Source organism: Oxyura jamaicensis, chromosome 1 (assembly GCF_011077185.1).
Source record: "Oxyura jamaicensis isolate SHBP4307 breed ruddy duck chromosome 1, BPBGC_Ojam_1.0, whole genome shotgun sequence".
NCBI lineage: Eukaryota > Metazoa > Chordata > Aves > Anseriformes > Anatidae > Oxyura > Oxyura jamaicensis.
This window is the reverse complement of record NC_048893.1, coordinates 76,532,735-76,559,235: the sequence shown is the minus strand read 5'-3', so window position 1 is coordinate 76,559,235 and position 26,501 is coordinate 76,532,735. Positions and strand designations below refer to the sequence as shown.

General features: G+C 35.4%; 1 protein-coding gene across 9 annotated transcripts; it reads left to right on the top strand.

Annotated features, from left to right (window-relative positions):
• Positions 1-3,694: 3,694 nt before the first annotated feature.
• On the top strand, positions 3,695-21,141 carry IAPP (islet amyloid polypeptide). 9 transcript variants are annotated; one of them, XM_035313556.1, is made up of 7 exons: positions 3,695-3,847; positions 6,827-6,866; positions 12,081-12,210; positions 15,457-15,531; positions 17,834-17,926; positions 18,068-18,202; positions 20,704-21,141. In XM_035313556.1, exons 5-7 carry the CDS (start codon positions 17,847-17,849, stop codon positions 20,894-20,896), a joined length of 408 nt encoding a protein of 135 aa, XP_035169447.1. In that variant the 5' UTR covers positions 3,695-3,847; positions 6,827-6,866; positions 12,081-12,210; positions 15,457-15,531; positions 17,834-17,846; the 3' UTR covers positions 20,897-21,141. The 9 variants fall into 9 exon arrangements, with proteins under 9 accessions (XP_035169447.1, XP_035169417.1, XP_035169438.1 ...); XM_035313526.1 differs by having other exon boundaries at positions 17,830-17,926; XM_035313547.1 differs by lacking the exon at positions 12,081-12,210 and adding an exon at positions 7,592-7,642 and having other exon boundaries at positions 17,830-17,926.
• Positions 21,142-26,501: the final 5,360 nt, after the last annotated feature.

Sequence of the window (26,501 nt, the reverse complement as noted above, 5' to 3'; positions counted from 1 at the left end):
TAGATTAATATTAATATGCATTACAAAGATTGTAGTCCATTTGGCATGCCAAAAGGTGACTAGCAGAACAAAGAATGCAATCCCTTATATTTGTCCTCTTCTGCTCTTTGGAGTTAGCAATAGGGTTCTGTCCCTTACTGTACCAGACCCTGCATTTCTCTAATGAATACAACAAACATCATCTGGCTATACAGGTTTTGATTCTGGTGCTAAAGTTACTGCTTCTGAGTTATTCCCTTTCCATGGGGCATCAAAAACATCACACTACTCCTCATATGATTATAGATGACAGAATGTGAATATTTGCTTTTACTATTATCTCCCTTCAAAGCATAAATTATTGCAGAATATATATATATAAATCCATTTTTGACTGGGAATATGATTAAGATTGTGAACCAAATAACAAAATAGACAGAATGATGAATTCCAGCTGTGTTCCTGAGTTTGCTTTCTCCTACTTCAAAATATTTTTGTGGTAACACTTGGTCAAACAGAACTGATGAATCATAGAATAATTAGGGTTGGAAAAGACCTTCAAGATCATAGGTCCAACCATCACCCTACTACCAATGTCACCCACTAAACCATGTCCCTAAGCAGCAGATCCAACCTTTCCTTGAACACACCCAGGGATGGTGACACCACCATCTCCCTGGGCAACCCGTTCCAATGCCTGACTTTCTGAGAAGAAATGTCTCCTAATTTCCAACCTGAACCTCCCATGGTGCAACTTGAGGTCATTCCCTCTTGTCCTATCACTAATTATCTGTGAGAAGAGGCAGACCTGTGGCTCCCCACAACTTCCTTTCAGGCAGTTGTAGAGAGCAATAAGGAAACACAGATTTATAGCCTATCAAAGAGATGTAGGTGTGTAAATTGTCCAGTTCTGGTTTGTTTACACCACACTTTAAAACCATTTTAAAGCTCAGACTACAATTTCAATTACTAAAGATGAACCAAAAGTGTTGTCCCTCTCTTCCCCCATCTACATGATCTCTTCTGTGCATTCGTGATACTTTTTTTTTTTTTTCCTGGACTCTTCTGTAAACCTCTAAAACATTAAATAGACAAAAATCTAACACCGCAAAAAACTGCTTTCCACATAGTGAACTTATTTGTCTCACTAAGTAGCTAAACATGTGTCAGATCTACATAAGGAAAAGAGCAGGAAGGAAGTAGAACCAAGAACATGAGAAGAGAGGAGAAATTGAGGGTGAAAGCAGAGTAGGAGAGGAGGAAAAGTGCCCATCAGTGCACCAGTGATATAGACTCATAGAAGCATAGAGTCATGGAATCATAGAATGCCTTAAGTTGGAAAGGACCTCAAAGATCACCCAGTTCCAACCCCCCTGCTACAGGCGGGGACACCTCCCACTAGATCAGGTTGCTCAGGGCCTCATCAGGTGATATGTTATGTCACCTTGGGTGATATGTTATGTCACCTCAAATATTTGTGGGACAATGGTCTCAAGCCCTAACCTAAACTGCTCAGGCCAGCCCTGAACACAGCTTGCCTCCTAGAATCAGCACAGTTGTAAGGAAATTATGTCCTTTTTTGAACACCCATCAGTATCTCTTCAGCCAACAGCAAGATGAGAGGCAGTTTATGTTACAAGGATATTCAAGATCTTATTCCTTCCACTTCTGGTCTAAGTTTGGACTGCATTTATGGCAGGCTAAGCAGTTAGTTCGCAGAAACACCACAACAATTTACACAGTGCACAAAGACCTAAAGAGCGCAGTGTGGACAGTTTAGGTACAGGCTACAGTTATGAACTAGATGCATGAACATCTAGTAATGATGTAATTATGATGAACATTGTAATAAATTAGTGGGGGTTTGTTCATTGTCTTTGAGGAATTTGGAGGATCTGCTGAGGAGATAAGGGTGCACAATTTAATGGCCTTGATAAGGGGGAGGATTAAGCAAACAGATAGCAGGAGGGGGTGTTGGGTAAACATCCTTGAGTGAAAACAGACTCTGTGAAGTTCCTTACCACAAGACATCCTTTTTGCCACTTCACTTCCCCCACCTGAACACGAGCACAACGCGTGATCACCGGCAGAGGAACAACGACCCCCCTCTCAACAATAGACTGCGCAGCCTCAGCCAGTTCAACAAGTCCTGACAAGCCGGAATTCGACTGCTATAAAACAGCAACCCTGGAAAGGGAAGTTGCGTGCTGTTGCGGAGCGGAGACTCCCCAGCCGCCCAGCGCTGTTTTGCTTGTGTCTGCTTACTTGATTAATAAAATAATTTCAATAGACCAGAAAATTGTGTGGTCTAATTTATAACAAACATCTAGACTGATGTAATTTAGGCTAAAAAAAAAAAAAAAAAAAAAAAAAAAAAACTGTGTGGCTGACAACAGTAAACATGCTACACCTGAGAGATGTGTGTTTGGACCTCTCTGTTCTACACATATCCATAAATAAGTTAAAGTTTAAAACCACAAATAACCTTAATAAATAAACAAAAAGTAGAGCAAAAGATATGCAAATATCTGGATTTAAAGCAATATTCTGCAAATTGCCTTCCCTGAGTCCCAAGGGATCATCCTATTTCGAGTTTAAAATGCATCTTCCATTTGGCTCAGTTGTTTAGTCATATGATTACTTAGTAAGTCCATGTTTTGTTTACAAACAGGATTAAAAGTCGCAAGGTAACTAATTATTAGCAAATATAGTACCTGTCAGAACTTTTAACTAATTTATCTTTCTAGTTGCAAAAAGTACTTTAAAATCATTATTTTACTAAACACAATTCAAACTGTTTCTCAAATGCAAATATGCTAGTGTTGGATTGAGACAAAAGAAAAGATTCTCAGGGCAAAACAATTAAATACTTACAGTTTTGAGAAGGTTTTCAGAAGAAATGACTGATATCATACACTTAAACTTTGACCTTTATTCTAAATTGTTAAAAATTAACCCAGTATACTTAATTGCAGATTTTTTGCTTTTGCCAGTTCCAGATGCACGTTAGTGAATTCACTCAGATATGAAAAACACAGGCTTAAAAAGTGTACAAAACTTTGCATATCTACAAGGTTAGGGACTGCCCAAGAAGAATGACACGAGGTCAGACTGAAAAACAGGAACGCGTCTGTATTTCTCACATCTTGAGAGGATGTTTAAGCCCTGAGTTGCTAGATGGAAAGCAGCACAAGCATAATCACTTGCTTCTTTTTGCTGTCTTGGAACTATTTGGAAGAAAGTGTAGCCCTTTCCAGTCACTATAAAGTACTTGCCTCTAAAGCACAGTGACATAACCTCACTCTTTCCAACATCTCCAGTTGCAGGTCTTTAGTGGTACTTCTTAGTATAACAGCCTTTCTGAATCTTTTTTCTAAGTATGTAAGTTTAAATATATGCTGAATAACTTGTGTGTTGTTAATTCTAGAATGAGGCAAAAATCCTAATAATTAGGTACTTCTATATTCACTCGGGGCGTCCTTTCTTTTGGGACTGTTGTTGAGTCATGGTGGTTCACCATGAGGAAGAGGAAGATTAGAAAGCTGCTCATGGTCACACAGCCACTGTGATTATACTTCAGGCTGAGTGCTTATCAGGCTGATTACTGGATGTTACAAAACCAAAGAGTAGTTTGACCAATTGAAATGCTATTGTGAAAAAGAAAAACAGGTCAAATGACTGCAATCAAAGCAGGTAGATGCTAGAGGCTGATGTGGCAACCATCAGAGAGATATTTGACTTATTTGACTATTGCTGCTGAAGCAGGTTTCGTCTGTGACCTTAAGTCTTTTGAGGACATTCATGTGTGCCTCCCTCTCAAGAATAACTACATATGCACATGAAAACCCTGCAAAGTCTACAAAAAGTGGTGAGGGTGGGATTGGTACTATTGAACTCCTGGCTTTGAGCACAACTTACTAGGACAGTGTTTCTCAGCTTTCTTCTAGCTGGGGGAGCACAAAGCTTTCCTGAAAAATCCTTCTGAACTAACATATACCTTTCAAGTTTAGGCAGCTGGAAGTGGAGAATTAGCAGGCCAGCAAGGTTTCACATACTTAGAAGTATACTACTGTACTGAAAAACATTTTAATTTGAAATATCACTAATATAACTAGCGTTTAGGACATCTAGGACTTAGTTAATTTTTATAGAGCATCTGTTGATGGCTTACAGACCACTAGTGACTGAGAACCCCATCCTGCTCAGTGCTGTGCCAGAGCATGAGATGAGACATTTTTCCCTGTTTTTTTCTTAGAACAAAAATACACAACAGTAAATTATTGAGAGCATGTCTTCTCAGTTCTCACACACTAGAAAATCTCTGAAGTAAAAATCTATTAGTATGCTTCCAGTATGAGAAAATTCTCATTATCCTTCAGAAAACATATATTTCACAAGAACTATAGCACTGCTTTCTGTCCTTTCTTCATGATGATCTCCAAAAAAAATCACACATGATGGCTATCTGTACTGAGATTTTTGCTTATACAGTTTAAATAAAAGTAGAAATTCTGCTTCCAACTTTGATTTTCTTAAACTAAAATCTGAGGTAAAGTGATATTTCCCAATAAGATATTTTGAAGTTTTTCTTGCATTTTATATTTTTTCCCATTTTTATATTGCTGTTTTTGGAAAACTATATTTTTTTAAAAAATAAAGACTATGACAAAAGAAGAAGAAAATGGTCCCAGTTCTGTCCAATACTGTTTTATGTTCACAGAAGACAGTAATAAAAAGTAATACTGAATAGAGATAGAAAATGGCTGAGTATAAAACTGCCTCCATGCAATCGCCCTTGCTTCTCTTAATAAAACAGCTAAAGGTGATGAGAGAAGAAGACACTGCCCACCCAAATGGCAGTTGTTCAACAGTGTATGTCAACAGCATTATAATATTCATTCAGCTGTAAAGTGACTTCTCCTATATATCCCTATTAAGTGCAGCAGCCTTCCATGAATATGCCTTGGTTTTTGTAGAAGTCTCAGTGTCATTAAAGTATTGCCCTTGCTTTCACATTAAGAATATCTTAACTTCAGTAGTCCCATTGTAATAATCAGCTATGAAAATCTGTCTGCAAGTAATCACAAGACTTTGTTAGGAGAATACACATGGAATTTGATAATATAATATTTATCTTAACCAATTAGAAACCAGAACTGTAGATCTCAGTTTGATTTTTTACCCTTGCTTAGGTATTACAAGAGTTTAGTATGGCTGTCTTCTTTCTCACTCCATCCATTTTTTAATATTTCAACTCATAACTATTTGTAGAATATATTATACATATATATTATATTTAAAATGTGATTTTTACAAGGGTCGTGATTTTGACTATGGAGTTGATCATACTTATTTAAAAGCTTCTGAGATATGTGTATAGGTATTTCCATTATCTACAGAAAATAAGCAAACCATTGAAATATAAAAAACATTGTTTGGGCTTTTATTTATTTAATAGTTAAATAAATAACCACTAAATAAACTTTGAGGAGGTAGAAAATCATAGAAACACCACATACAGGACTGCAATTCTACAATTGCAGTAGGATTACTTTGTTCAATAATAATTTCTGATCAGGGTGAATGAGGTTGAAGATTCAGACCCAGAAAATGAATTGCAATAAATGGAAAGCAAAAATTCCAGTCAAACAAATCCCTCCCGATAGTAGTTATTTAAAATTTTGTTTTAAATAATTCTCTCTGTATCAGAGAAAAACAAGTCAGGTGGCGGTTTAAGTGCCAGCTTAAGACAAATAAGTGCACCTTTTCCTTTTGAAATTAAAAACAAACAAACAAACAAACAAACAAAAAGATAAAGGGGAAGAAAAGAAGAAAAAATATGCCATCTTTTTAAAAGATGAAGTATCTCTTTACTATGATGGCTTTAATTACTGCACACATCTGCTTATCTCGACTCACTTTCCAGGTTTAAATGCCTGTTTCTGGAGAGATACACTGACCATTATTAAAGGTTTATTCTTGTATGTGCCAGTCAGTTTTGATCTATTCACATTGGCATATTTGCAAAGCGTCTGAAAATAGGGACCTATGTGATGAACATTCTAAGAAGTTAAAGAAATTTCTCTTACTGATGTGCTTAGGTATGAACTTAATTTATATTTAAAAGAAAAATGAAGAAATAGATCCTTCAAGGGCATATTCCTTGGGACACACACATGTACATGCATACACACACTAACAAGAGCGATACCGAGGAAAGTTTGCATTCATGAAATAGTAATACAAACTTTCTTTCTGGTGGTGTTTTTTTCACATGGTACCATGAGACAGGAAGTGCTATTTGAATTATATAAATCATGGTTTCATGGAGAAAGGATTTTAGAGACAGTTGCTAACAAACGAACAAAGGCTAGTAGTATCCATATATTTGGCTCTATAGCCCTAGAAAAAGGAAAAGCCTTATACAGGGAAAACCAAAGAAATTATTCCATTGAAAATAGTGTTTACCCAGAAAATATATGTATATATATTAGACCAAAAATACATTTATTTGCATTTTTGAATAAATTCAATTGACTTGAATTTAGGTTTAGAATTCTGCAGAGCTTTTATATTTTCTTAGACGTTTGGGGAGCTGAAGGATGTTGAGGGAACACTTTTGTGTTCATACTCTCAATTTTAAAGCAGATATTTGAAGCCTACTTGTGTGCTCTATATGGTATTAAAAAAGTGTCTGAAGGAATACAGCCACAGGGGCCATGCCTGAGTACTTTAGTGAATGGACTCCCTCAATTGCTGTGAATTTTCAGTGGTTGGATGTGATTAGGTGCCACTGGGAGGCACTTACTGTACATGCCTTGACCTATTTAACCTGCTTTTGTTTCAGCACACAGGCTTCAGCAGTGGGACTGAGATACTGAATGAAGGTGAGAAGTCACTCCCAGATCTTCGCAAGGCATCAGCAACATGCATAAATTAAATAAATCTCCAAAATAAGTTGGAGTAGAGATATAAAATTTACATAAATTCCCAATTGTACAGTCTTTAAATATTCAGTAAATTAATGTAAAATTCAGGAAGTGTGGAATTCAGTGTTTTTCTCTATTATGACTAATTCAAGCATTATAGAGCATCCCTGATGTCTTGGAATATTGAATTCCCATCTTCTTGATGGTATTCCTCCTAATAGCCCACATTTGTACCAAGTTCACTGCTTTCTACATTATTGGACCACCACTTCAGAAACTGAGAATATACACATTTTCTTCTATGCAGACAGATCTTGTTTGAGGGGCACTCTTATCATTCCAGTATTCCAATAAAAGAAAAATAGCTTGAGAGAGTAAAGTATTTGTATAGAATCAGAATCAGCTATACCCTATTCTTAGCAAGTAGTTTTGTTGAAGATCCTCATATAGACTCTCTAAATAGGTATTAGACAGAGACAGATATTCCTAGAGAACAATTTTTCCCATCTTAAGACAGCTGTCTAAAATAAGTGGGAGGAAATGGTCTCTGGAGGTACTTCTCTTTTCCCTTTGACTTGAAAGTCTGAAGAGCTAGCTTAGTCTAGATAACTAACTTTTAGACAGATAAAAATCAGGTCAGATGACACCTATCCTGTATCTTTCTGCTTCTTATGTCATTCTAGATCTACTCATCTTGGCCAAGAAAGCTGTCATCCAGTGGCCCTCATACTAAGGTCAGGACGCCCTTACAATTGTTTGTGCAACCTCACAGGAAATTCAAAATGCAGAGCTGATGTAAATTTTCGATTAAAAAGCAACAACAACTATTTATCTTAGCCTAAATGTTACAAATAATGATGAATTATCTACCCAAGATACAGGAGTGACTTTTGGCCTCACTCTAAATATGGCAGATTGTTTTGGAAACACTGAAGACTAAATAGTTCTTTTCCAGCAGTGCAGTAGTATCCAACCATAAATGGAAGATAACTTCCATTTTGGAACTTTGGAAAAGCTAGAAACACGATCTATGTCTCCACAGAGCTTAGCATTACAGCAATTCTGGGTTGCACATCCTGTAGGACATAGCATGGTAAACCACATAAGGATGTTGTGATACAGATTAGATTCCCTGCCATTTCCGCCACTGCCCCAAGCTGGACCACAGTCCAAGCAATGCTTCTATCAGTGGTATCTCCTGAGATCTGCTTCTCAACTACAGGCTTATCAGTAGACATAAGGGAGCTTAAAATGTTAGCCCTCACTCATACTGATGAGAACAGTGGCCATTTATCACTGTTGTAGCTGCATAGTCATGATTTTCCCAGTCAAATGGAGGCTGAGACAACTTCTAACAAGAACAACACAGAATTTTCTTCTGAGGGTTGTGCTCTGGTCTGGGTACACACTGCCAAGTTAAATCTTTGAACAGGCCAGCAAAGCTGAGTCTGGAAACCTCACAGAACAGGCTGTTTCACCACATTGTATTTGCTTTCAGCTGTTCATATACCTCACAATATCTGCACAGCAGGGAAAAAAAAAAAAAAAAACCTCTCTCAAAATAATTTGGGAATCTACCCTCTCAGAAGACAGAGTGGAAGGATGCAAAACAAAATGATATAATAATTTAACTGAGCCTTCTTTAATCAACAATGTATTTATTCTGGTAGTTGTTATACTAGCCTGAGATATATTTTGAATAGCCACAAGGTCTCATTGGACCTTTAAGCCTCCTGACTTACAGAGAGCTTAATCAAGAAAGAGAGTAAATCAAGAGAGCAAAGAGAGTAAAAGAGCTTGATTTACTCAAGCTAGGAAAACACCCATCTCCATTTAACAAAGCAAGTGGAGTGTTGTTTACCCCTGTATATGCAGAAGCACAGAGAGGCACGAGACCTTCTGCTCATTTTGACCCTGAATTCAGATTTAGTTTGAACATGCAGAAAAACTTTCTTTCTTCTCACCTCATCAGAATGCATTTGTCAGCTACAAACTAAATGAAGATTCAGATCTATCTTCCACCTTTGACTCTGCTGTTGACTCTGTGCATCACAGTTAAACTAATTATTTCAATTTTTCCCCTGTAATACAACAAATTGTCATTTATAGCAGGCACCGATAGATATGTGGAGATAATATCTATGTGAAAAACATAAATGATTGTTTATTTTCATAACTAACTATATTTAAACTAGTAAGACTGTCATAACACTGTTTCTTTCAATAGAAAGAATCAACACATTGATTTCCATGTGTATGAATGAGGTTTTTTGCTTTTGTTTTAGCAAAACAGGTTATTGTCTTTCAGTCTTGTGTCAAACTTTATAAAGACATACAATTCTTCATTCTCCACAAAATTTGCCACAAGGCTAGAAGACATTCTATTACACAAACTTCTATTTTTAAATGATAGAAAATACAAATGTTCCAATTGTAAAAACAGCTTTTCAGAATCAATTACATATGAAAAAAAGTTGAATACTTAGCGATATACTATTGGGCAGTACCTCCTTTTTATAATACAAAGGGATTTGTTGTGTGTTCAGGTTGTCAGCTTTTCACTAACAAGGCATATTTTCTCATGAACACACTTTAAGAGAAGTTTAAGGAACAAATGTACTGTAGGTTGACTGGCAGTTCAAAGGCTTCAAAGACTCTCTGGAGTCTTTTCCTTTAAAGAAAAAAAAAAAAAAAAAAAAGACATTAACTGTGATTCATCAATCAGTGGTTTATGTAAGCTGATATCATTTCACTTTCGCTATCCATCAAGTCCCCAGGTTTCTTGGTATGCGATAATATGCTTTGTGAGATAATGTCACACAGCTGGCTAGATACAAGTTACTAGAAAATTTAAAGGTGATACACCTAACCTAAGTGCACTTTGAACAGGGACCTCTTCTAAGAGAGCTCAGTCCTAAAAGGTGAGAAATATCCTCATATAAGAGAGGAAGCTCTAGAGACCTGGGTGAGCTTTTGGGAATTGGGCACATAACTATGCATCTACCTGTGAGCACGACTTTCTAACTACAAACATCTCGTTTTTTAAAACATGGGTAATTTTGTAGGATCTCCCTTTCTTGCTCAGAAAGAAGTTGCATGAAATATACATCCTCTTTTGACAAGGGAAATTAAAGAACTGACTTCAGATAACAGTGTACACTTAAGAATCTATCTTAAAAAATACTTTACCTCCATGGTGATGATTTTTACGATTCTTTCAAAAGATGTTTAATCAAATGCTGCAGACTGTTATGAGTAGTATATAAGCCAGCAGGACAATATATGACCTGGAGCAGTGGACTGTAATTACCCATAACACCATGGAGAAGATAGTGACGGTTATGACAACTCCTTATAAAATATTTTAGGAATGTGTTAACCCTTCATTGACATGAAATTATATGAACTGTTATGTTATGCTGATGTAAAATTATATATAACACTGTCAAAGCTCCTATTTTTTCACACAACACCAATAAGCATAAACAATGTGGCAATGCAATAATTTTTGAAAAATGAAACTAGTCATTTTCAGCCTGGGGCACTGCATCAGGAGGTGGTATAGGGATTCTCCAAAGGGTAACAAAAGCAGGCCCACAGTCACTAGAATCATAGTCACAGACAGAGTTCTATCTGGAGTTCTATCCAGAGTTTCTAGCCGGAAGTGTGTAAATCAAGGGGGAAAGAAATGAAGTCCACCAAACTAGACAATAGTTTACAAAATCAAAAAGGCTCTGAACCCAAAAATAGAGCTTATGCTACCCAATCTAAATAAACAGTAAGTACTCAACATCCATGGATTTTAAGATGCTTGTTCTGAAATATCTACTTTGCTGCTCTGCACAGGGTTCTGAATCAAATGCTGTGAAAAGATGAATTTTCAGTTTTGTCCCATTAAAACTGCAGCACTCATTGGCAAAATTTTAACATGAAATTATTTTAATATATTAATGTGTTAATGACATAAAAACTCCAGAACCTCCAGAACCTTTTTGTTGTTGTTGTTGTTGTCTTGCAGTAGTGCAGTGCCTTCAACAACAGTTTATTACAGAAAACATATCCTTTAGAATGAGCCATGCCACTTATAGTACCTAAAGTATTTGTGAGATTTCACATTTAAATATATAAATATTTACTTTTCCATACCATTCATGTCTTCTCCTGTCAGGGAAGATCTCAGGCAAAAGTGGAGTGGTGGCTAATCAGATGGAAACAGCATATGTGTAAAAAAAAAAAAAAAAAAAAAAAAGTAAATTACATGTAAATTGACCATAACAGAGCAAAAATGCACTAAATTCTTCTAGGTATATATGCTGAATTTCTAATGACTTTTTAATGACTTCTTTCAGTAGAGAGGCAATTTCATGTACTGATTCATGTTCCTTGTGCATATCAAAATCTTTTCTCATTTCAAAGTAGAATGAAAAGGTCAGGTCTTCTGCTCACACATACAATAATGCAAGCATACATTAAACACAGCCCCACTGCACTTATCTTTGAAGGAAGACTACCTTATTTTGCACCTAAGTGTGCCTACATATCATAAACAAGTTAATTTATCTTTCATGGTATTGTCAATGTAAATTCTCCTACGCAAGTTAGCACACTGCATTTGCCCCTGGTGAAAAATTATTACTAACATGACTGACTCCCAGTTCAGCACAATTCTCCTTTTTAAACAGGAGAGAAAATGCCACTATTAATAGCAGAGCTGTCAAGACAGCATCATCTGAAAGACTCGGAGTGTTTCAAGACAAAGCCAGATTGTCATTCTCTTGCTGCAGCTTGCAGAAAGAGGGAAAAAAAAAAAAAAAAAAAGTCTTATTGTTGAAAGTCAGATAGTTTAAAAGAAAACTTAGTTTAAACTTATGCATTGGATCAGGTAATGAGGTCTGATGTGATTCTGTGTAGATTTATTTTGAAAACGAGCAGTTTCTCTTAAATTGCTCTCTACTTTTTAGCTATTCACCTCTTCTCAAATAACTACAGGGAGCATGTAGGGTGGTTCCTGGTCTCGTGTGTATCTTCTACAAACAGATAGATGTCTGTGTTCTTTAAAAGATGTTGGGGCAGGAAAGAGGTGTTAAGAGTTCTCACAGTAACACTTAGTAAATCAGAAACAGCATTTCTACACAGACCTAATTCCTTTATCTTTTTTTTCTCTTACAACAGCATGCAGGGAATCTTCATTTTGCACATCAAGTAGATCTGTAGTCACTCTGGACTTGTCTGTAAGGAGACCTAAGCAGTGAGCCAATATGTGAATGTACAGTGCAGTGACTCTGCAGGGAGATATTCCCAAGTAAGTGTCACAGCCTTCCTTTTGGCAAAATAATTTGTTCTGTTTTGAAGGACTCACTTGAGTCCACCTATTAATAGGACTATATATACTATTGTGGTGGTGTATATATGACATTACAGCAATATATCTGAAAGCTGAATACCTTTCTGTAGATGACTCCTCATAGACTGCTACTTTGGATAATCATCATAGCAGAAAGCAATGGATGCCTCAGGTTACCAGGATGGAAGAAGAGCAGTAATATTTCTCATTACTTAGTTAACATTAGCATCTAGAGCCCTTGTAAGTGACATTGATAACCAAAGAAGAGTTCTGCTTTTGCTTATATTTCAGGAAACTGATTTCAGGACAGATTAAAAATATTAATAATTTAAACCATTTGTTGTATGAAAAGTTGAATTGTTGAATGCAAGCCAGTAGGAGCAAGCCATGCAATTGATACTCTATAAACTGTAAGTAGGAACGGCATTAGGAAATAAAACTTATCAATCACTCTGTCATTTCTGACTTTTCTGATCCAAACATAGTTTTTATTTCCCTTGCATGGGAGATTCCCAGCCACAGGAGTTGACTCAGCACAAACTCTCCTGACCCATTCTCAGATCAATCATTAGGAATCGCCTTTTGAGGCTACATCATTGTTCTGTCAATGATGTGAGCTGAGTAGCATTATACATCATAAAGGATGGCTTTAAGATTCTGTTAACTATTCAAATTACTTCATTCCATTTACTAGTCAGTTCCATGGATGGCCACCCTTCATTTCTGAATCACCTGTTTTTTTCCACTGTGGGAGAAATTACCTTTGTCTCCATTAGCTCTTCTGCTGCTGCTTCTACATTTTTGTCAACAGAGTTAACATAAGTTTGGGGATCAACAGGAAGAGCTGACTGAGTTTCTATCAGTGCTGAAATGGCCCATGCCAAGTAGGAGTAACAAAGAAAGGTATACTAGCATGCTAGCAAAAACGTATTTGATAAAACAATATTTAATGAAAGCAGATGCACACATCTTAAGTGCTAAGAGTAGCAAATTACAACTCAACTCACTAGATAATACAAACTGAATAGTATTCATCAATACAGTCACAAGCAAGAAATACTGGGAAGACAGCATTATAGCCAAAATTTTCAAACTTCAGCATTCAAATGCAAAAAATCAGGGAACTACCCAGGTTCCTAATCATGGGAGTCTGGTGCAATTTTAGACACCCTCTGATATTCCACCTAGTCAGCAGTTGCTAAAGCAGTGCCCAGCTAGCCAGGTTCATGCATGTCATTCCTGGATTTCCTAGGGGTTATGAAATCCAACAGGCAACTGTGTCTAGACACCTGACTTACTTCTCTCATTTTAGGATTGGCCACTTGAACACAAGGCACTTAAACTTTTTCAAATGTGCTGACATTATTGATGAAACACTTTTTATAGTTTACTTTTGTTTTGATGCTTAATTCAGACTTCTTTATAAGAAATAAAAGGCTAAATATGATATTTAAAAAAAAAAAAAAAAAATATTACATGAAACATTTTGCTCAACTCGGAAAACTACGAGCTGTGACACTTGCACCATTCTGTTTCATTTCTGGTAGTATTTACACTGACGCATATTAATGTTGTTACTATTGTGATTTCTGGCTTATTCTAAAAATTGAAATATGCTCATTTCAGATTAATGCTTAAAGTTTTTTCTTTTCTGTTTTAATACAACAGGCAAATTAAACCATGAATTACTCACACACTTCTAGCTCCTGGTAACTGAGCAACAGTGTAATTTACTGGAGACAGCTACCTTACACAGCAGAACGTTATCTGGTAAAGTACATGCAACAAGTAATATGGCTTTTTGTGAATCTCACAAGTGGAAAAGGTGCATCCATTACCAAAAGTCTGTATGTGTGTCATTAATGTTAGTAATCAAATACGGAATGAAGAAATTAAAAAGCAGCCATTAAAAAGAGGCAGCAGCCAACCAGGAGGTGTCAAGAATAGCCTAAGAAAAAAGGTAAATATGAGAAAGAGAGGGAGACAACCTTAAATGCCAAGGAACTGAGAACATAAGAGAAGTTAAAGCAACCATGATGGAATTCATTTCACGTACATTTAGACATCTGTAGTGTAAACAGCTACAATGGAGCCAGTCACTCAAGGCTGTTTTTATAGCCAACAAGGAGAAACAGACACAAATCATCTGAGCTGTTCTAGTCTCTTACATTAGGAACATGCACTAGAATGCTCTCTCTATACATCTCACAGTTAGATAAATTCAACTCCCTGGTAAGAGCAGCAGAGACTTGAGACAAGACTGACTCTCTGTTCCTCTGCTGTCAGTATGTTACATTGCAAAGTTCATCCTCTTGCATGTTTACATAGGCAGTTTCCAGAAGGGACTGGGGCATTGGCATTCCATATCCTCTGCTATTTTTGTATACCTCAGCTCTGGTGTCACCTTACCCCCCATATATGCACAACATGTTATATAATTATTTTTATATGGACTTAAATGCCAGTATAAATATGTACAGTTATCATGTAACTACCAAGGACAGAGTTTTCCTGTGTTTCTTTACTGAGAATACTTGATTTCATCTTTAAAATGATAACATTTTTTATGCTGAGTAATTAAGGGTGTTTTTGAGATCAAGGTTAAGGAACTTTATCAGTGATAAAAATAGTACTCACCACTTCACTGATTGATACTAACTGCACAGTCAGTACTTAGTGCCAGGTTCTTGAAATTTCAGGTCTGCTGTCACAGAGATTCCAATATTTCATATTCCATTCTTGTTTGTGTGGAAAAAAATATATATATATACTACTTCTCCATAATAGAATCTGTAACAGAAGCAGTAATTCTTCATTTTATTAACATATCTGAACAATAGCTGGATAGACTTCTTGCTGATTCTGCCAAGATTCTGTGTGGTCCAGGAGAGAATGTAATGCCCCTGGGATACTATGAGCCCAGTTTCATTTCTAGCATACACCCAATAATCTCTATGTCCCTTAAAGCATTAGGGGTTTCCGAAGACATTTTGCAGGACAGCTGGAATTGGGATCTGGGACCAATATTTATTTGAAAAGCTCGTTTCACTTCTCTTACGTCAACCTACAGCTTGATTCAAGTTTGATACATCACTTAGATGCTGATAACTGATTCTGAATATTCAGTCCAATCTTTCAACAACTCAGCCAAACTGCATCTAATCTATCTACTGCTTTTAAGGAGCTGAGGCTCCCTTTTCGCAGAAGCTGAGCATGCCTGCCACTGCTGAGAGCCAGTGGGACCCAGATTTCTTCCCACTCTGGAAGAAGTGCACCAAGGTGCACTTGTTCAATATTCAAACTATGAATATTGGCTGGTGTCAATAACCAGACAGATTATTAGCATAATTATTTCAGCACAATTCTATCTCTGTAAAATGGGTTTACTCATGCCTTCATTTCAAGGGAGTGAAATTGTTGCAGTGCTACAAAATGCTACAGTGAAAATGACACTAGAATGTTATTTCATTCCAGTCAAAAATTATAGTGAAAACATCAATAGGAAACTTTATGGAGAGATAAATCTGTTTCAGATTTTGCACAGAACATATTGCCATGGTGAAGACATATCAAAACTATTCTTACTTCTTGCACACAGGAACTGTCCATCGTGAGCAAGACAAAAGAAACCTAGGGAAAAAAAAATAGTATATGATTGCATCATTAAAAACAGACAGCAAAATATTCAGGAGTAGCATCCCATTTTTTATAAAAACATTTTGTCACTCGCCAAAGTCTTACTGACAGACTAGCTGTTGTATCAGTTTAAGATGATAGTATGCCAGCTAAATATCCCTTCTGCATTCAATCTAAGTAGGACAGAAGCCTGAAGAGATTCAACAATGGATATTTTGCTATTTCAGTACAAAATCTGGTTTTATAGACTAAATGGACAATGAAGGAGGCTTCCAGTCAAGGCAACATCCTTGACACTGAAGTAGTTATAAATGAATTCATGTTCTGTGGGAATATCAAAGATCTATGTGATTCTTATCGCAGAATTCTTATCGCAGAAAACTTTTTCTGTGATCTTTTGTCAACATCTTATCATCCATAAATAATTGAAACACCAGTTTCCCAAGGGCACTCAGGCAACTAAAGGTATAAATAAAGACAACTACTGTGACAGGAAAAAAAAAAAAAAAAAAAAAAAAAAAAAAAGCAATTTGCTTAATTCCCACTGAAATCAGGAAAAAGGATTCCAATCTATATCATTGGCAATCTGCAATAAGGCAATATATTTTGTTATATATTTATTAAAAATTAGTCTCTTAAAAGCTGTATATCTTTTCTGTGAACCATATTCTATGCACACTATAAATAAATTTGCACAGGCAACATTTATTTTGGCATTCCCAGATTTTTAACACTAGTCTTTACCTTCTTAAAAATATTAATTGAAGCAATTTGCATGCATGAAATAAAGAATCTACCAGTGTTAGTAAAACAAAAGATTTTACATTAATAGTGACAGAATTCTCATTCTTATTTATACTTTACTGAAAAATGAATTGATTTCTACATTGTTACCCTGAATGATCACCCTATCTGCCAATTTAAATCATTTTCTCTCTTTTCTTATACCTCACACAGCTTTTAGCCCTTCAAACATGTCTTCATGTTTTGATCATCATATCCTTCTACAATAAACCGTTCCAACTTTAACTATTCTAGCTTTTCTAATATGTCTGTTTTCTTATGTTTCAGTTACTGGTGATCTGTTGTTTCATTTAATCCGGCTTTTTTTATAACTTTTGTTACCTTATTTAGCCCTTGAAAACACCCACAGGGAATATTACCTCAGCATCTTATCAGAACTGTAAAGCTGAGGCTACAGTTCTGATGTGCAGTATGCTATTACAGAATCTTCATGAGGGCATCCTGCATATACTAGGTTAATATTTACTGATGTGCTAATGGAATAATGACCGATCTGCCTCTGCTACTCTCTGGGGCACCTTCTATCTATAGGGATGGGAATTAATGACAGTCTCTCTCTGCTGCCTGATGTCAGAGCTGAGAAAGGTGTGAAGGGTATATAAGAGCCGTATTACTTGTCAGCAAGAAAGGGGGAAAAGGGATACTCCAGAGCTAGATGCAAGCGTGGAATTGTTGCATGCACCCTTCCTGCTAACATAGGCACTCATCTTCAGTTAGCTGCCTGACTACTACAAGGTAAACAATTTGTCTTTTTTCTTATTTAAAATTAAATGCAACAGATGTGCTTTCAGGAAAGCACAGTGTTTCTCATTATTAATCAATAGCATTTTTCAGGAAAAGGCTAAAATAACTTTGAGGTACATTGCACTTGGGATCAAAATTTGAGATTAGGACACGTCAGGAAATGCAAACCAAAGATATGGGAAAGGATTGACACAACTAGATGGAAAATGAACATTTACTGGTGAGAGCTGTCTGTCTAAAACTGCATGTCACTGAACCTGTGGGGATCATTTTTTACTCTAGCCTGTGAAAAAGACTGGCTGCTGTTGATTTAGGACAGAATGGGAACTGGTAATAGGATACACTAAAGAGTATTTGGGATTGCTTTCAGTTTTGAATCGTTATTCTTTTCAGAAAGTTTGGAAGCAAAGATGTGCAACCTAAAACTGTCAGTTTTCTTCATTGTACTTTCTGTCACACTGAGCTGTTTGGAAGCTACACCTATTGAGAAGTGAGTAACAAATAATAATATTTATTTCTATATAAGGGAAATATTTAGATTGTTGCATGAATTGCTTTTACTTTCATGTCCCAAATAACATGAGCAAAAGTAGAGCTTTTCAAATCCTCAAGTGTATTTTATTGTTTAAAGATTATTATCTGTGGCTGATGATCTATCTGATGGGACTTCCAAGAGGCAAGGATGGATATTGCCCATAATGTCACAGAATACACTCTCAGGACTTAGTGAGGAAATGCCAGAACAACCAGCAGCAAAGACAAAAAGGTATTGATTTCCCTTGTTTGTTCTTGTCATATCACTTAGGATTCAATTGTGAAGTAAACTTTAAGCCAGTGATATTTTGTTACTTGAGACTTCCTGCATGTTGTCAATTCTAAAACAGCTTTGAATAACCTTCCTCTTGTAAATAGAACCATTCAGTAAGATCAAAGGGTAGAAAGTGAAATCCACAGACAAAATTTGCAGATCATTTATCAGTTCACAATTATAACTTTTTCATGAATGAAAAAAAAAAAAAACACACCTACAAATGCTATATTTCCTTGAGAAATAAGGTCTATTTTGAGAGGGCTTTTTAATTTAAATATCACATTTCCAAGCCTGAGTTGGGGGGGAGGGAAGAAATATATCCTGCATAATAACATTAATGCTCTGCTAGAATAAAATTCTTTTAAAACATAACTATTTCCTGTAAGTAAAAAATATTTCATTAGTGTTAAACATCAATTTAATCATGGGAAGAATGAAAAGAAGAAATTGGTTTTGACATAATGTAACAAGTCTGAAATGCATTCATGTTCATAGAGCCATAAATCCAATTTCAGGTAACTTTTTGATGAATAAAATAGCATTTCAAAAAGTATTTTTAAATCTGCTAAATGACAAACATCACTGAACTACTCTATCAGTTCTTTGGGCTTCGGATTTAAATATATACATATATATATATTATATCAAAATTTGGTTACCTTCCAAAATAATTTAATAACAGAGACTAAGTCCTTGCATTTTTACAGCTCTTGCTTTTTTAAAAAAATAAAACAATAATTGTAATAATCATACACAAGGCTTCATCTTTATGAGTGCGGTATGCCCTATCTGCTTTTCTAGGGCCATGCTTACAATCTGTTACTGGGTGCGCTGTCTCATTGAAGCACATATTCAAGTAAAGGCTACGGATTAGAGAGCTAGTAGGCATGATGGATTCAGTCAAGCTTGACATCAATTAGTAAACTCACAACTTCCTGCAAGGACTGGAGTTTTAAACTTGGAGTGTGGGGGCCTGATTTGGTATCATTAAAGAAAAGGAGAACTCTGCCTCCACAAAGAATTCAGGATTTCTATGAGAAGCAGTTGCTGTTTGAACCTCATATATTAAGGGCTTGATTAAACTCTTTTTACATCTATAGAAAAAAACAGGGAAAATCTAACAGAATCTGTATCAAATCCTATGCAACCATTTACTTTAAATGCAGTTACATGTTTAAAATATTGACTGTTTAGAAATTGCTGTCTATTTGCTGATCAAGAACCAGTATAGCACAGACATTTCTCCCACAATTGCTATCCCATTTGTATTCTTAGATAATACAACTAACTCTAAAAGTCTAGATGAAATTTTAGATAACAGATTTAGTAAATCCATAAGTAAATATATTAGTAATTGTTCTCATAGGTAAATATATTAGTAATTGTTCTGAGTTTGAAATTGGAAATTGTAGCTCTTGACAGTGAATTTCTACTGAAAAGTGTTGTCTACTAAATGCCACATCAACATGAAGCAACCCAAGAAAATTAACAATAATTCTATAAGCAATCTCATTTTAAAATACAATCTCAGGTACAATAATCTCAGTTTAATACAATCAAGTATTTATGTCTGAAGGAAAAGCACAGTAGTCTAAAAAAGCTTAAAAGACTTTCAAGATATCAAGATATACAGTAAAATGTTTCTCTTTCAAGATAAACATTTTACTGTGATTAAAACAAAAATCTCATGCTGCTTATATCCTACATAGAATTTGTAAAAGGTCTGTTGGCTCAGACAATAAAATGTTCTTTTTAGATAGAGGCTCATCCATGGACACTCTTACAGACTTTTACAGCAAATTCAAGCTGCTTGTGTTCCAACAAAGATGTGGCTCCTATTTATTACTGAAGAAATCTCTGTTTAGACAGAGATTAGTAAATCTTAAGTGGTATTGAAGCAGTTGAGAACACCTGCCACCTCTCATGATCATGACACAGCTGGGAGAGTCTTTTGGCTCAGACCATTTAGTATGGACTGGAAGGTTACTGTTCATTGAGAGCAGGATATGATTTGGTGGGAATAAGAGAACTAAATAAATGTTAGTAGTTGTCATTATGTTAGTAATCCTCATGATATCAGCAAGAACTCTAAATAGACTTAGAAGTTCAGCTTAAAGCTAAACATTTAGTCACTGTTTTCACTTACTGTCTTAACGATAGTATCATTACAGGTTTTCTAGATGTCATAAACTGCTTTTCTGAATATCAATAAAAGTGACATATGACTGTTAAGGTCTTTGCATTTAAATAAACACCATCATTAAAACTGATAATAGCACACAGTGCAATTTTTTTTTTTCAGGCACAAAGTAGGTGGTAGGAAGATTGTAATGTTCCTGTATTTGTGCACATATTAAAAGAACTCCCACATTAGCACAGCTCAAATGACTTTTAGAGGTGGCACACCTGATTGCTCATCATTTGACTTCATTTTGGCTCTTTTTCTTTTACATTAGTAGTCACCATCTGGAGAAACGGAAATGCAACACCGCTACATGTGTGACACAACGCTTGGCTGACTTTTTAGTTCGTTCCAGCAGCAACATCGGAGCAATTTATTCACCTACAAATGTGGGGTCCAATACATATGGAAAGAGGGACACAAATGGGCTTCTAAGCAAAGAACCCCAAAACAATGCACAGCTTTAGGGTGTTAAAATGACTACTGATACAGTTTTCATTAAGAGTTCAGTTTCTAATGTATCAATAATGTTTCAGTCATTTATTACTTGTACAGTCTTAACAGTGCCTTGTTTTCTTTGTGTGCTTATATGTAATTTATGTTTGTCATTTCACTATGCGTCTGTGCGTGTACAATGTCATGCATAGGCTGTTGTTTCAACTCCATTAAGAACTCCAGAAATCTGCTTGTCAAATTTCTTTGTAAAGGAAAATAATAATAATAATAATAATAATAAATGGAAAACTAATTGCAACAGTTTTTTTTTTTAATTATTGTTATTAAAAGGCTGAAAAAGATAACCATGATGTGGATGTCTTTATAGTCGCAGTTTGGTAAGAGGAAAGCAATTATCTTAATTAAGACCAACAAAAATTCGAATGGTAGAAGAAGTAAGGTCCTAATTTAAATAACATGGAAGAATCTGCTGGTTTGGAAATGTCTACAGTGCCTTGTTTTGCCCAGCTAAAAGAACAACTAGATTAGATACTATGGCTGTATTGTGTGTATGATCAGACCAGCTAATTGACTGGTCTCTTTCTACCATAATGTGCCTAAAACTAGAAGCAGTCTTGCAGCACAGATTTCTATACATACTGAGCATGGGATTTTAAGAGTTTACTATTCTTTCTTTAAGACAGTATCAGTAAAATGTAAGAGTCATGAGCATAAGCACATTTTAAATATGAATAAAAGAAATTCACGTAAGAAGCTGGCAGAAACATTATTCTTTGTGTATTCCTTTCCTTGAACTTAAGTAATAAGGGAAGAGACAAAACCAACCAGTGGTTGAAGCATCAAAATCTATCATAGATGCAAAGTAAATTTGCCTGCTGACAAAACAGGCATTTTTTTTTGCAGGTAGCAATTACATTGCTACCAACATAGAGGAAAACTAGTTTAGAGATGGGCAGACATTAGTGGAGTTTTCACAGTGTCATTTTCTCCTGCCTCAGTCCAGAATCACCACAGGCTTAATAAACATTTGTTCTTTTAAATGTTATGCAAACTTTCACAGAAGTGACATTGTAGCAATGGGTGTTTTGTTCAACATTTTCTCAAGGAGACTTCATAATCATCTGGAAAACATGACTGGCCAATTATGAAAAATATTCAGCAGAAGCTTAGTGCTGGAGAAGCAAGTGAAACTTTAATAATTGCCACTGGTTGATTTATATGTGTTGTAAATAATGCCTTGAAATATAAAAAATTGTGTTAAATCCAATGTTAAATGGTACATTCCCTTCATTTCATAAATAATAAATGGAAATAAAAATTACTGCACAACTTTTCTGCTTTAAAACTGCTACTGATTACTCTGTTGAGAAAAGTTTCTATCTTCAGTGAAATTCTAATATATATTTATTGTAAAAGTTCTTGAGAAAGCCATTCAGATGGCATTAAATTTATCCCATATTTCTGCCACCTTGAAATGCTTTCCGTTCAAGTGTTTTTCAGATATGTTATGCACCCATTATGAGTTTAATTTGTTTTTCAGCTAGAATATTTACTTTTCAGAAAACAAACAAGAAAATGACAGGATAGCTGTGGAGTGTCACTGTGACATTGTTTGTACAGAGGAGAAAGCAGGAAGAATTTTTACTGCAGGTAGATGCTGATTTCTAGGCTGATCCCATCCTGCAATATGTACAATGCATTATGCATCAAATTCTGTTCTTTGAGCTGCCATCTGACAAAACAAAGCACAGACTATCTATGCTTGGTTGCAAGGGAACCGTTTACATTACTTTCTGCCCTATGTTCTTCCAAACCTGAAGGATTTAATGCTAACATCTATTTAGCATGTTTGCCCCATTTGGCAAAATATTAAAAAATAAAAAATAAAAAAAATATAAAATGTTACTCATTTCCCAGACCACTGAAGCAAATGATACAGTAAGAGATGTATCAATAGCTCAGAGGAGGACCGCCTAACTTTAGCTGCTTTTTGTCTAACCACTTGTCAATGCTCTCCCGCTATTTGGTGGAGAAAGTCAGCTGCTTTCAATATATCCCAGTTTAGATACCTATTTTAGGAAAGGATGAATCACCCTCTTGAAGAGCCTCTGTTTCTTCATTGACAATAGAGAATGTCTAGACAGTTAGTTAAAAATGGGTTAGTGTAAGATAACTAGAGTTAGATGACATGAATCCCACCTTCAGTTGGTATGAACCATCCAACTTAAAATAAATAAATAAATAAATGAATAAAAGCTTGGTACAATAAAACACACATACACACACACACACACACACACAAAAAAAAAAAAAAAAAAAAAAAAACTTAAGCTCTAAATCACCAGAGTGATCGATTCTCATATTCCGAACTAAATTAATATGTTTATCCATTTAGAGCATCTTGAAGAACTGCCTACAAAGTTGTTTCTCCATGTATGCCCTTGAAAACACAACTCTGCTACCCTACTTACTCCTGTATAGTTAGCACCAACTGCACTTAGACTAGTCATGGTAAGCCTGGATACAAGCATACACATAGTGAATGAGTCAGAAAAAGAGATGGATTTAAATAGAAAAAGAAGATAAATGTTAAACATGAAATCATCAGCACCCCAAACAGCATAACTTCAGACATTTCAGAACATGAAGACTGCTGGGTGAAGCCAAATTAAATAACAAAATCACAAAAAGTTAAAACAAAGTCCTCTAGGCACTTTAAAAATCCCAATGTGTATTTATCTGCATCCCTAGGGAGCTAAATATTTGCTGAGAATCATGTCTAACATAACTTTGGTTCTTACACTTTATCTGGCTATTCTACATCTTTCAAAGAAGTAAGAAAAGAAAAAGCATAAAAAGTGGGAAATCGAGAATGTAAACAACATGATGAGGTTATTTTCCCTTTAAAAATAAAAATACTAAATCTCTGTGTTTTAGTGGCTTCTATTACGTTCTTTTTAAATGGAACAGAATAGGGACATAATACTGAGTTTCATTAAATGAACAGGAGAAGAAAAAATCATCAAACAAGCAAAAAATTTTAAAGATGATACAAACATCAAGAATATATTAAATAGAGAAATGGACCCTAGGGGCTAATGTTTCTCAGGAACCATGACAGCTTCATAAAAGACAGGATTTATATATTTTTGTGTGATTAATGGAGTTAGGGTAAGAAATTGATTTCACTTTGAAAAGTTTGGGCTAAAACTAAGAAAGCACGATATTCATGCAACATAAAATGCTCTTCTATTGAATAGCAACTTTTGAATGGACAGTTTCAATTTTCATTAAGGAAATATCCATATTATTCAGATAAATAAGATTCTTGGAGAAGACCTCAAGTACAGCATTGGCAAAGCTTTAATTCACTTTCAACAGGATAGTGTTATTAGGAAGTCTGGATTTTACTGAATTATTTTCTAAAACTTTTGAAAAGTCAAGATGTTGATACTATAAGTAAAATCCTTTTCCTGTAATGCACTACTGAATATTTTCAGAAGCTGCCATCTTCACTTGCTAGAGTTATGCTGGGTTTGAGTTAACTAGCTCACTTAAAATATAACTTGACAGTTATGGTAGACTCCTTTTTTTTAGAGTAACAAGGTTAAGTAATTTTGTTGTACAGCTACATTATCATATAGAAAAGGGACTGCTCTACATAGCTTTTGCAATGCAGCTAGCAAAAAGCTTTGTTAAGGTATGACATTTCCTTGCTGTATGCAGAATATAAAAATAATGATTGAAGTAACATGAAATAAAACCTTTCTATGGGATATGACAACTTCTGTTTCAAACATCTTACTGTTACCTCTATTTTTCACACTTGGGAGAAAAAAGAAAAAGTTCTACTGAAAAATAAAATATATTTGAATTATTTTTGTGGTCTCTGTATGCTTCAACAACCAGACTCAAACTCAGACCTGAAACCCGCTGGTAAAACTAAGCTTCAATTTAAAAACAAAGCCCCTCAAGATCTGTATTCTCTGCTGATCAGTTTTTATGAGAAGTAGATAAATTGGTTTCCAGCTTCACTAGCTATGAAAATTATATATTCTTAACTAGGTCCAGTTAAGTATTTATCTAACTAAAAAACATATTAAAATCAAAACGTTAAAAGTAATTCTCGAGCTAGGGATCCAAGTTATATGCCATCAAAAGTTGAAAGCCATGACATCAGAAACTGGCTAAAGAACAAGACAATGGTGATAAGAGAATAGTTAAAACTGCTCTTCATTATGCAAAAAAAAAATAATCTCCTTGAATGCTAAAAAAACTGATCAAAAAGATCACATTTACATCCGTTTTAATCCTAACAATAGGCTTGCTCTGAGTAACAATCATGCCATAAAGTCACTATTTCCTAGAAATGCTTTTATAAACAAAAAATCCATATAATTATTCAAATTAAGGATCTTAAACCTGCCTCTACTTTAATAATATTTTTGCCTCTATATTAAAAGACTCTGCACTATATGAAAAGATTCAGCACTAATGAGGGTGAAACTGTTTCTGATAGCCCATTTTGCAATACCCTTAACACACATGATTACTGCAAAGAGAGACTGAGCCTTGTTGCAGAACAACTGGTGACACCTAGGGTGGTAGAATCTAGTTGAATTATTTTAGTCCCAAGTTTTGACTGGGGCATTCTCTACAGGGTGGGTTGTTTTTTTAGTCGTTGCTGTTTTCAAAAGGAATTAAAATACTGGGACATATTAAAATAATTGCAATTCTTTAAGTACAGTGCATTACATGTGTGAATTGAATTAGCTGGAATCATTTTTGAATGAAATGCTACTTGATATAATTAAAACCAGCAGAAGTTTACTATTATTTACACTGCCAACAGAAGCAGATCATTGCATTCAAACACAATCAGTCCTTATTCAATAAGCAGTTCCTTTAGAGCAGGTCAAAGTGGGACTTGCCTTCTTCCAGGGAATGTGTAAATATTTTATCAGCCTGTGATTGTCAGCCCAGCACTGAAGAATCTGAGCTACTTAAATGTCAGAATATGGGTCATTTTCGAACACTGTTCTTGGATGATCCCATTACTTGTGTTGCATATGGATATGGAACTAGCCACATAGCAGATGATTAAAACAAACAAACAAACAAACAAACAACCTTTTAAATGGTTACTGGTAGACATTTTTTATTTATATTTTCCCTGCTTTGTTACAATACAAGAAGGAGAGAGTAAAATGAAGATATCGGGACAGTATATTCTTTGTTTCACAGAAAATAAAAATTTGAAGTAGTGCATGAGACTGAGAAAAGTTCAAGTGTATCATAGGATGAAAGATTATTTCACTTTTCCAAGCCCTCTTTTAGATTTCAGGATGACCACACAGTTGTAGCAAAGAGATCAGAAGTGACTACCTCCATTGTAACAATTTCCACATCTCCAGAGAAAGTCAGCAAGAAGGACCAGCACATTTTGGACCTGTTCTGGATGCACTACCTTGAAAGATGCTGTCAGAGCAAGTGGCCATCTCATGTACTTCCTGGCAGCCACTGACTTCTTAACCAGTTTCATAAATCAGGCTGCTCCCCAGCAATTGGTGCTTCAAGCATCTGAATGTAACACTTCCCCACCATCTGTTTCTGTTA